The sequence below is a fragment of the Microcebus murinus genome, chromosome 11 (genome assembly GCF_040939455.1).
Source record: "Microcebus murinus isolate Inina chromosome 11, M.murinus_Inina_mat1.0, whole genome shotgun sequence".
Lineage (NCBI taxonomy): Eukaryota > Metazoa > Chordata > Mammalia > Primates > Cheirogaleidae > Microcebus > Microcebus murinus.
Window position 1 is genome coordinate 59,037,725 of NC_134114.1, and position 13,447 is coordinate 59,051,171.

General features: G+C 34.8%; 1 protein-coding gene across 4 annotated transcripts in view; it reads right to left on the bottom strand.

Moving 5' to 3' along the window:
- SSBP2 (single stranded DNA binding protein 2) overlaps positions 1–13,447 on the bottom strand; it is a 277,732-nt gene that overhangs the window by 162,770 nt on the left and 101,515 nt on the right. For all 4 annotated transcript variants that reach the window (XM_012784369.3, XM_012784370.3, XM_012784367.3 and 1 more), the window contains exon 3: positions 8,082–8,143. In XM_012784369.3, the coding sequence (XP_012639823.1) occupies positions 8,082–8,143 (62 nt within the window). The remainder of the gene's footprint in view (positions 1–8,081; positions 8,144–13,447) is intronic.

The window sequence follows — 13,447 nt, forward strand, 5'->3', positions numbered from 1 at the left end:
TCATTTCTCCACAACCTGAGATGCTAGTGGCTAAGGAGCTCTCAATTCCTCCAATCCTACATCTATTAAAACTATTATCCTTGAAATGTAGTAGATTCATCACCACAAATAATGCTTTAGATTTATATAGTCTCTTTATTTCTAAGCAGAAACAAGTGAAAAATCTGTCTTTTACAAATGAAGAAGACAATGACTAATAAACAGAGAAGCAAAACTTACGAAGTATTTAAATCACTGATTTTATATCATCTATTCTTATTAAAATCTTCCCTGCATAAATCAAGGGAAAACACAGCATACAGACATTGTTTTCCCTTCTATTCCTAAGTATGTGAGTCAAAATGACTTAGTTAGCTATTAATATCTCAAGGGAACATAGAAAGCAAAATGGTTATAAAAGAAGTCTACAAGCATGAATAAATACACCAGATGTGTCCAAGAAGATGGGATACTAACATAATTATATAACTCCTATGCCACTGGCCATATCTAGGACTACCTAAAATTAAAAAATTAAAAATAAAAAAAATAGTAAGACACTGTGGAAAAGAATTTTTCTGAGCAGCAAGCCATGTTGTTAAAAGTTCAAGTCTTAATAGCTAAAGAAATCATTTCTCTTTGATTGGTCTAAAACTATATCAATGAATGTTAGTTACTCATAATACCTATTGAAGAAAACTATCCATTCATAAGACCCAAAATGGTTTTACATGAGGTGTACCTGTCCATCTTACAACCTTCACTTGTGTATTTGCATTATTCTTTAGTATTACTCAATACTTTAAAAAAAGCAAGCATTATATTTGTATGATAAAATCCTCATAATATTCCTGAATTAAGAACAAATTTATAGTTTAAAATAGCAGCAAATATAGTTAACATGTATTGAATATGTACTAAATTCAAGTATCATCTACTAATCATCATATATTCAGCATTTCGTACACCTAATTATTACCCCCATTTCATAGATGAGGGAATTGAGGTTGAGAGATGTTAAATAATTTGCCTAAGGTCACACAATTAGCGGCAGAGCTGAGCTTGAGCTTTTTAATCATTACATTATTATGCTCCTAATGTGAGTATGGTTTTACAAGTTCACATTTCAAGACTACTTCTTCTGATTATGGGCAGGTTTATACAGCTCCGGCAGTCTAACCAGCATCAGCTATTATAAGAGTGTGGTAGATAACTGTCCCAGATGAGACAGCAAGCACTTTGTTATCCTACCTCTGACCCTCATACTCTAACTCATTTCTGAGCATCCTATGGCAACACCCCTCAGCCGACATGCAGCTGCCAGTGATCCATGTATGCCTCAATATAGACAGAAGAGAAGACGTTTCTGAGTTCCATTTACATACACCACCTGGAATTAGACACTCATGTTGCTCAAAAGAGAAATGTAATTAAGGTCTTATTAATAGTAGGCCTCTGAATTCAGCTCCGTGATTAAGAAATATCTGTTACTGAGATGATCACTGGTTACAATTCAGGAAATTTCAGTCAAATTTGGAATTAGAACTTTGAGCAGATAGTTTTTAAATTTCTTTATACAAAAAGATTTTATTTCAAGATATAAATACATAGGCCCAAAGTTATTTTAAAAAGGTGTTTTATATCTTTATTTTATTAAATACAAATGAAACACAGTTTCTGCAATGAAAACTTTAAATACAAATTTTTTAAAAGCCTATATTTTTAAATTGCGCATGTTGAAAAAGATGTTAACCTCAGAGGAAAGAAGTTTCGTGGCATTTTTATCTCTGAAATTAATGGAAGAGTTGGAAAAATTTATGGAAGAGAATGAATAAGAAGTAAGTTTTCAAAAGGGATTTGATCCAGATAGAGTTATTATAAATTGGGGCACAGGAAATATTGTAGCACTGAGCATAGTGCAAACTGGAAAAGAAAAAAGAAGTGATTAGGGAAATCACACCAGAAACAAGAGAAAAAAGCTCCAGAAAGTAAAAGCACGTACTTTCCTCCAACCTATACTAAAGGCAGAAATTCCCCTCCTCCCGTCGGAGGCCTTTGCCTCATCTCTCCCATCCTTTATTCTGCTCGTTCATGTATGTGTATCTCCCTTTCCCATGTCTTCAACCTCTCCCACTTTTTCACCAACTTTTCACCTGAGTCTATACACATGCTCAAATCTATTTTAGAAACAAAACTGTTAGGTCTTCTATATTAATCCTGAAACGATGACACATGCCACCACATACTTCAACTACTCTCACTAACCCTAGAGCTGAAAGTATCAATTATAGCAGCCTTCTAACTTTCACTTTCACCACTCCACTGAAACTGTTCTCTCCAAGACCACCAAAGTTCACCTTATTCCCCAATTCAGGAACATCTTTGCATCTTTTTTTTCCCCCACTTACACTTGGCTGAGGAATTTAAATTTAACTGTTGAATATTCTCTCCTGTGAATGCCTTTCCTGCTTCTCATACATTATTCTCTCCCAATTACTCTTCTTCCTCTCCATTTACTTTTCTTTGAGGCTCTTCTTCATCTACCCATGCTTAAATGTTGATTTTTTTTTTCCCCAGAGTTCCAACCCCAGGTCCTACTCTTACTTGTTATACTGGGCGGTTTCATCTATGAACACTCTTCACCTACAATATGGTCTATGCTGGTAAGTCCCACACCATCATGTACCTATGTCAGAGCTGTAGACCCAGAACTCTGACTTTCTATATAGCATCTTTATCTGAATGTCATATAGTCATCTCAAAATTTAACCTGTTCAAGCTCAATCATGGTCTTTTTTCCAAAGCCTACTATTCTCTCTAAATGCCTTTACTCAGTCAATGGCATCACTGTGCATACCATCATCCAAATCTAAAACTTAGAAGCCTCCTCATTCACCTCCAAACTATCCAACACACTGTTATCTGGGATCTCTCACCTTATCACCTTTCATCTAGATAATTACAATTGTCTCATAAACTAGTCTCTGCCTCTGCTCTCAACCCTCTTTAATCTATCTTTATGTTGATGCCAAGTGAGTATCTAAAAGCACAAATCCAATCATGTCATGCACCTTATTTAAAATCTTTGGGCTATAGTCCAAAATCCTTAATTTACTCAAGGACTTCATATCTGATCCCTGCTTTTGTCTCTAGCCTTATATTCTATTACTTTCTAGTACCACACCTACAGATCAACTGATACAAACTACCTGTCATTCCTTGAGTGTATGATCGATCATCCATTCAAGATTTTATGTAATACTATTCCTTGTTCAAAATACCCTTCCCTCACTCAACTTTCTGCTCAGCTCAGATTCACTTTCTCTATGAAGCCTTTTCTAACTCTCCAAGCTAAAATGAGTATTGCTCTTGTGTTGCCATATAACCAGCACATACCTCTGTTATATTATTTTTAATTGTGCATCTCTCATACTACTGATATCCTTGAGGGCAACTTAGTTTTGCACTATGTAAATATTTGGTGAAGAGGCTTAAACAATAGAACAATTCCAATTTCAAATATTCTATAAAAAATAGCAGTGAGAAGAAGTCATAAAATTACAACTCATTCATCCAAAAGGGACTTTCAGTTTGAGCAAATGAGTAAGCAGTAAGTTCTTGAAGAATACATGTCATCTTAATTCTTTAGACTTCAACAGTAGCAACAGCTTTCCTGGTCAACCTTAAAAGGCAATGATTATTATAGTCCCCAATCCCTAACCCAGAGCACAGATTATGAAGCCCAGTTCCACAGAGTTAAGGATAAACAGGCCTGGCATCTGCTGGATATAAAGCCCACAATAATAGCTGCCTATATGCAATGGTCAGGAAAGCAAGATCAGGATTGGTGTATTTTTCTGTGAGAGGAGACCCATAGCTTTTATCAGTTCTCAGAGAACCCCATGATTTCAAAATTGTTAAGAATCACTGATTTATATAGATAAAGTAGGCACTTCAAAGAGTATATTAGTAATTTTAAGGGGAAAAAATTTAAAACATTAAAAATACTACACCTATACATTTTATGTATGTACTAGATCTAAATTGAATAAATATGATCTAAAAATATCTATGTGCCAATTATTATTTATTTGATATCTCCAAGTAAGTACAAATTAAGGTACTTAAAATACCAAAGCCATGGAGGAAAGGCTCCCCTGAATCTAAAAGCCACAGAAAAAGAAGAGCAATAGCAGATTTAAAAGCTGCACCTTCTGATAGCTAAGAACAAAAAAGCTAAAATCTAACAGAAACAAAAAATCACAGTATCCAATAAGTTATTATCAAACATTCACAGCAAAGGAATAGGTTAAATTCATGAGAAAGAGCGTAAAAACAATAGGTGCAAGAAATAAAATTAATGCTATAATGGAAAACTCTTAAAATTCTCACTTGTTAACCAATAGGAACTGACTTCTAAAATGGTTTCTTATGTTACTTTGTAGACCTAATTGGAAACATGCAAAATTAGGGAGTGTCAACAGGTGAGGAGACTCAACTATATTCAGAAAAAAACTTCAGTATTTACAGTCTAGATCTAGATCTCATAAATACATATTATATAAAATGAGAATTTGACTTATAATAGTATAAAAGTATCAGTCTTAAACCCCAGGAAAACAGAACAATGATGGCGCTTAACTGTAATGAACCGTTGTTCCAAATACAGGAACAACTCTGAACCAAAAGACCGCACCTGTTCCTGCCATATGTATGTAAGACAAACAGGGGAAACCCACAACCACAACTGACCAAGTGTGGTTCCATTCACCACAGTGTTTCTAATAAGGCATGCTTTCAGGAGACAGACTAAAAAGAAGAAAGATGCTGAGAGATGAGCGTATATAGTACTCAACAGAAAATACTTTCAATAGAAGAAATGCAAAAAAGAAATGCCCAGTTTGTTCATGCAAACCCCTGAACTACCAACTGCTGCTGCAGAAAAGTCACATACCTGGGCATACTGGTGCTAGAATGAATTTATAAGCTCTGATATCAACTAGGTCTTAAACACTGCATGGCAATTTTTTTGTGTGCTCCTAATCACAAAATATAGAATTATTTCTGGGTCTGTATCTAATTATTTCTAACTTTTTAAAGACTATTCTTCACTCTCCTAAAAATTCACCACCACCATCATCACACTCAGTACCCTCAGCAGAAGACCTCATATCCTACTTTGCAGAGAATGCAAAAGACATCAGAATAAGAACTGAATTTCTTGCCATCAAACATACAAATATCCCTACATCTCCTCTCACCACAATGGTGAGACCACAATGGTGGAGATGGTCCTTTCCTCACATACTTCCCAACACTCATGCTTTGGATTCCCTTCTTCCTGGCCTCCTTGGGGATTCTACTAAATATCCTTTCTCCCTGTCTCTTCAGACTCTGCCTCTCTACTGCCTCCTCTTAAACACTAAACGTGCTAATGTCTCTCCCATCTAAAAGGAAAAAATTCTCTCTCAAATCTATAGTATTCTTTCAGCTATCATTCCCTTTATTCCTCATCACAGATAAACCTTTTGAAGGAACTGACTACACCTACTATTTCCCACTTTCTACCTTCCCCGTCACTTCTCAACACCAAAACACTATCGCTTCCTAGCTCATTACACAGCTCACGTAAGTTATCCATGGCCTTTCCCCTAAATCCAAAAGGATATACGCACTACAATCACTTTACCTTTCAGCTATAGTGACATGACAGACCTTCCTTCCTCCTTCTCAAAACTCTCCCTTATTCATGGTTTCTATGATGCTACACTCTTCTGGTTTTCCTCCTATCTCTTTAGCTGAGACCTGTCTCTTTTGCAGCCTGTCTTCCTCCTCATTCCTTAAATGTTAATGTTGCAAGCGTTCTGCCTAAGGCCCACTTCCCCCAACTTCTCCCTCAAGTCAATACCATCTAACCATCTTCTATCTCCTTCCCTCCCTTTCTCTCCATTTTCTTTTTTTTTCTTTTTTGGAGATGGGGGCTTGTTACGTTGCCCAGGCTAGACTCAAACTCCTGGCCACAAGCAATCATCCTTCCTAGACTAGCCTGGACTACAGGTGTGCACCACCATGCCCAGCTTCATCTCCCTCTCCTTTGAACACTGAACACATACAACTGGCTGCCTGCTCAACCCCATTTCCACTTGGATGGCATGTATTTCAACTCTAGCATGCTTAAAAAGCTGAACTCTTCAGCAAATTCTGCCAATGCTACTTCAAGACTTACATCTCTCAAATCCTTCCACTTCTCTTCCTCCTCATTTCTTATACACTACTTTGAGTAACCATTCTCTAGCCCTTATTGCAAGAGCCTTCTAAGTGCTTCCCTGCTTCTAGACTTATTCCTGTTCCATCCATTATCTCCTCTATAGAACCAGAGTGATATTGCTAAGATGCAACTTGACATTATAACTCTCCTTCTAAAAACTTAACTGCATTGTATTGTCTTTATAACTGACCTTAAACATCCAGTTTACTAATCCAGCCTCATCCCTAAATCACTCTATCACCTCAATTTCCAATGTAATGAATTTCTCTGTATTCTTTCTACATGGTATACTCTCTGCCTTTCACTTCTAGGTCTTTGTACATGGTATCATTTATCCAGAACATTCCCCCTCTCTATCCCTCCATGTCTCTCTGGCCAACTTTTATACATACTTAAGGCCTTGGCTTATGTACTAGCTCCCCCAGGTGAAATGTATTTGGTATGTGCCTACATGGTACTCCACATATCTCTTATAAAACACTTCTTTCTCACTGCTCATTTATATATTTTCCCCGGTAGATTGTCATTAGCAACAGGGGAAGGTTGTGTGTCTGTTTTACTCACTAGTATGTCCATAGTATCTAGCATAGCACCTGACACACACAAGACACTCAGTCAGTATTTGTTGACAGAATGCAAGAAATAAACTTTACTAGGTTTGCTTGGAAAAATATGCTAACATCCTCATGAATAAATAAAACTTTAAAAGACACCACTGCCACATGGCAGAAATACAAAGAAACATAAAACTATGAACAGTACTTCTTGAAGCAAAAAAAAAAAAAAAAAAAAAAATCCATTTGATTAGTTAAGTATATACAGAGCACTGTACATGGCAACTGTTTCTCATGAATATGCATTTCCAAGTCAAGAAAATGAAGATAAACTTGTTTTGGTATCTGCTTATTTGTAACTTATTCTCCTCTTGTTCTTGGGGAATAATGATTTGTTTAATGATTAACTGTTACTTTGAAACAGGATTGGGCTATTACAAAAGATGCCAATTAAATTATCTCCCACTCCAAATCCCCCCAAGAGAATAGGGGGTTCAAGAAAGAACTAGAATGGCATGCCAGTATATAATTACTTATATGGTAGTATAGCATTGACAACTTGATAGCCCACTTTACAACTAGCTTAGCAATCAGAAAGCCAAGAAAAAGTGCCATCCTCATTTCTACTGCAAGATGAAAAAGGAATCTTCTATAGACTAAATTGTACCCCAAATTCATTATGTTGAAGACCAATCCCTAATGTGATGGTATTTGGAGATGAGGCCTTTGGGAAATAATCGGGTTAAGATGAGGTCCTGAAGGTGGGGCCTTCATGACGGGACTAGTGCCCTTATAAGAAGAGACACAGAGAGCTTGCCCTTTCTTTCTCTCTCCCCACCATATAAGGACATAGTGAGAAGGTAGCTGTCTATAAGCCAGGAAGAGAGCCTTCACCAGAAACCTACTATACTGACACCTTAATCTTGGACTTCTAGCTTCCAGAACTGTGAGAAAATAAATTTATACTGCTTAAACCATCTAATCTACGGTATTTTGTTATGGCAGGCCAAGCTGACTAACACAGAATCATACTTACAGTTGGAGATTCCACATACTGGTTCCAATTTCAGATTGACTTCGTGGTAGTATCATCAAATTATTAATAAATAAATAACACAAATGCTACTTTTGAGGTTTTTTTTAAAAATAAGTGCTACTTTCCAGAAAACAATTTTAGAAAAGTAAAAAAGAATAAAAAGGAAACATAAACTCATAAACAGGTACAGTGCTAGCCTACTGGAATGCATCAATCTAATAAAAATAGAATAAAAGATACTTACCACCACCAAGAATGTAAGAATCCTGGTGGTTCCCCCAATGTGATGTTTTTTTCCCATCTTATCTAAAATGAATAAAAGAGATATTAAATACTTTTCCTAATAATACTTTTTTTAACATACATTACAAAGCAATATTTTCCCATTTAAAATACTATGTTAATATTTACGTTTTTCATCATTTTCATATTATTCTTTACCCAAGTTTTACAAGTAGTCATTTTACATAGTGATTTATAGACTCGATTAGTCAACAAGAGATGTCACCATTATTTTCCGGAATTTGCTTCTCACTGTGCCAGTGATTAAACTCTTGTCTTTTAATTAGTTCTAAATCCAGGTTTCTGTGCTCTTTAAGATGCTGAGAGTGGGGATCTGTACCCCACCTTTGTCCTTCATTAAATGGCTTCCTAGTTATTAGGTCCCATAAACTAAAGAGGCTCTAGAGGGAAACTGGAAGTAGGAAGAGGGGAGAAGAGGTTTACTTCCTGTTAGCTTGCTGTTCCTGTCAGGGCTGCCCCAGCAGCAGCAGTTCACACCAGCACCAACAGAGGGTTCCTCTCTAGCTTTCTCCAGCACTACCAGAACCAGTCTCTTCATGCCCTCTCATAAGGACAAGCACAGTTGGGCAATACCCCTGCTCAGAGGTCTGACGTTCCACACATCTCCTTTGAGCTCTTCAGGTACCAGCAGCTACACAGCTCCCCTCCTTAGACGTCTAAGACTCAGCTCTGTGAGGTTTCTCTTCCAATTTTTTGATAAACATAAATTCTTCCTTTTGGTGCCCTAGCACGAATGATTGCTTACTACAATTACTGATTTTATGTAACTTCTATGTTCTCTTTCGCTTTTTTTTTTAATCTGTTATTTCCCTACATTACATTCTCTTTGCTGAAATACTTAATGTGCTTTTAATTAGTGTGTCTGTATCCTGATTGATACCATTGCCCCATAGCCCCTCATACAATAAGAATATTAAAAATATATTCCTTCTAAGCAGAATGGAGTATGGGCATAAACTTTAGCTTTCCTGCATACTAGCTGTGTGAACTTGGGAAAGTTACTTAAGTCTTCTGTGCCTCAGTTTCCTCATCTATAAAATGGAGCTAATAATAGTTACCTAGCTCATAGGGTATTGTAAGGAATAAACTGATTAGTACAATAAAATCACTTAAAAGAGTGACTAATACGCAGTGTTTGATAACTATTAGCTGCTATTTTTATTTTTCCTTTACTTAGAAGAGCATCCTCTAAAAATTTATTCCATTATTGTCACCAGTACCTGGAAAATTCCAGTGATATTCCCCATAAAAATAGTCAGATGTTTATGGTTATGCCAAACAATTTTAGCTTACTAATCAGAATAGCATAAAATACCTTTGTAGAAACCACATGGACGACTAGGAAAAAAGAACAGAGTGGGAACTAAGGAAGAATTGTCTGTGCTGCTGGTATACATGGGAGAAGTAAAAATCATTTAAACAGAAAATTAAGCTTCTATTTACTTAAAATTATTTGGGAATTAGTGTTCTGTTAAACTCAGTTATCATGTATACCAAATTCAGATGACCATTAAATATATCATCCTAAAGAAAATTCAACTTTTGAAATTTTTCTTTTTTTTCTTTCCTTCTTTTTTTTTTTTTTTCTGTGCATCAGAAGGTATTTTGGGATCTTAAGGCACATCAAAATTACCATTATTAATATCGATATGAAAATCAGTTATCACCACTGACCCAGAAATTTGTAAGAAATTGGGCTTAATATATAGATTTTAATACCTTAAGGGTTACGTTTTTAAATAAATTCCTGATTTGAGGTGGTGGGCATAAGAAGGCATATGTCTTTCATAAAGTAAGGCTTTTAAGAAGATGGTGATATTAACTTTCCAATTGTTTATATTTAAGATGAGTTGGAGTTCACTATTTAAAACTTTTAAAATTTAAAACAAGGTCAATATCTCTCAAAAAGTAAAAGTTCTGACTAAATACTTTTTACAAAGTATATTTAAAAACTAGAAATCTGGATGAGTATTTATATAGTGACTTTTCTAAACACTGGATAGCAGCCAATACATAAGATAAAAATAGCTTCCTTCAGGGAGATTACATTTTAGTAGGGAAGACAGACTATAAACAAACAAACAAAAAAGTAAATTGTATATACATTAGAAGGTAATAAATGCTATGGAGGAAAAGAAAGCTGGGAAGGATGATAGAAAGGGCAGGAAAACAGTGAAGTGATTTACAATTTTGAATAAGGTGATCCAAAAAGACTTTAAAACAATCTCTGCATATACGCCTTAGTTTTTAGTTTAAACAATAAAAATTATTTAACAATACCCCAATCAACAAAATATGCCCCAGACCCTTAACACTACTACAAAGTAAATAACTATAATTATAAATTTCAGAAAAATTCAAGGAATTCTTTCTATCATCTACTATGGAATAAGTTAGGAATTCTTATCCCAAAAGACTATTTATAATAAAAAAGTTTAAAACAAGCACCCAGAAAGTGGCCCTAAATGTGGACACAAACAAACAAACAAACAAAATCTCTTTAAGAAAGAGATGGAAAAACTTAGATGCCATTAAAATAACTGAAACTGGCTGCACTTTTTAGCATTCTTAAGTACATAAAATGTAAACCAATGGGAACTTTGATGTGAACTAGTAATTTGTTCCCCAAAAAAAAGAAAAATTTTCTAAAGATTAAAAATGTGATAGCTATTTTTTAAAAGAGCTAAAAGAAAAAATTCCAGGAATGAATGAATTTGAAGTTAAAAAGACTAAATATGAATAATAAATCAGAACATGTTATGTATTTATAAATGTAATTCTGATCCTAATTTGAATTCTCCTAAGTAATAACAAAAATAATTTGTATATCTATGCTACCTTTTAACTGATAATTTCAGTTAATCAATATTATATCATCTTGGTTGATAAAAAAATAAAGAGTACTTAATGAGACTTATGAGAAATAAAATTTTGATGTCTTGCTAAAGTTATAATATAGTCAAAAACCTGTGTCTCATCTTTCTCTCACCATTTTTTTTGCTAGTTTATACCTTCTTGTTTTTTCCCCCCTTGGCCACCCAGTTTAAGTCTTCTTGAAAGAGCAATAAGAATAGAACCTCATACATGTGTCCCAGATACACTAATACTCCTAATCACTAGAATCAGCCTAATCATATGAACATCCTAATCAAAGTAGTGTCCTTATATTTCATCTCAATTCATCTTGACTTTATATGACTATGAAATAAAGCAGATAATGTTATACTATATTCAATTTCATAAAGAAGAATGTGAGATGACTTATGGAAGAGTTAAAGTGGCATGACTAGGTCTCGATGCCAGAGTGTGCTGGGGACAGGATTAGACTGAGGAGTCCCATATATATGTCAGTTACTAGGCAGCCTCCTTCCAGCACTTCCACCACTCTCACAGCCAATCACCTGCTATTCAGGAGACAAAGTCCTCTAGGACACTACCTATAATGGCTTATATGGTCTTTCAGGGGAGGAAGCCTGAAGGTAATCCATTTGTACTTCAAATAGTATTACTTATTATTCCTCAGAAAAATTCAAAAAGCTTCATATACATCATCACCTTTATCCTCATAATATTTTTTACTATATAATGAATAGAGTTAATCTTTCTCACTTTAAATTGCAAGTCTGTGCCAGAAGCAGCTAGAACTTTGGTCCATTATATTGAAGTTAACACAAAATCTATCCTTTTATAGTTATTGAATGGATGTCACTTAAAGTTTTATGTTCTAAGTATTTCCAAAGAAGAGATGGTTCTACTTGAGAATACGTTTACATAGTGAACGACATTGCTCCCTCTAAACTAGTCACTATACCAGATACCATCTGTTTACAGAAAGCACAGAATGGTGCTCAAGAAGAGGCAAAACAGAACCCTGACCTCTAGAAAACTAAATCACATTCATTGCAGCACTGTTAGAAAAACTGAAAATTAGAAACAACCTGATAAACATTCACCAAAAGTGAATGTAAAATAAATCTTGATACTCATATACTACAGATCAGAGTGCTATTATTAAAAAGAATGAGATATATCTACATGGAAAGAGGGCCACGGTCTATCAGTTTTTCAAGATGGAGATTTGGAAGGTTAGAGAACAATATGTATAATATAAAAGCTTTCTGTTTGAAAAAAGTATACATATTTATGTGTGCATTTGGGTGTATGTATATTAAAGAAATCACACCAAACTTACAGCTATTATTTGGAAAAGGGTAAGGGAGGACTTTCATTTTAAATTATATTGTATGTAGGTTGTTTTTTTTAGCAAATATGTATTAATGATGGGTGCTGTTGAGGAATGGCCAGAAAATACTCTTAAATGTCAACAGTTATTTTAAAAATATTTTTTCCTGCTATTTATGAAGAAGTATTTTCTGTTATACTAGGTCTCACAGACTTCAGGCTTGTTTAGGTGTTGGGTAGCATCTATGCTAACAACTTCTCTGTCTTTATTCTGTTTTTCCTTTTTCCATTATCCTACCCTCAGTATTTATTTCCCTAGTCCTAAGGCTTTTTGCTGTTTAATTATCCACTTCTCTTCCTTCCATCATTTGACTTGCTAGAGGCAGTATTCTCCTGTAACTTTCATGTAAATCTCAAGGCCCATTCCTACTGCCATATTCTACATTTGAGGGCCTTGTCTATGATGATGTTTTCTTTATCATATGATCTAACATTTTCAGCATTTCTACATAAATGCAAAATCACCAAATCATAAATAATCATAAAAGGCATATTAACAGGGTAAGACATGCTTTATGGCATAATTATAAATTATATACTATCTGAGACAGCACTTCTAGGAATTTACCCTATATATATGGTCACATATGCAAAATTTTATATATAGAGAGAGACAGGTAAATCTTCATTGAAGCATTGTTTACAATTGCTAAAAACTGAAAACAACCTAAATGTCCATCAATAGAAGGTTGGTGAACTATATCACAGCACACTTCATACAATGAAATACTCCACAACCATAAAAAGAGAATTATGATATTTTATAAACCAATATGACACAATTTCCAAAATCTAACAAGTGAAACAAAAATTAAAGCACAAAACAGTACTCATAATAAACTAACATTTATACAAAGAAAAAATGATACACACAGACATATACACATAAACATATACAGGTTAAACGCACACACACACACTTAATTTTTTCATCCTTATTTGCTCTGGCAAGGCATACTGGTCATTTACCTATCATTTCTCAGCCCCACACCCACCCTTCTATACTCCATTCTATACTTGGAGCTGGGATTCTGAAAACCACATTTCCTAGCCTCCTTGCCATCT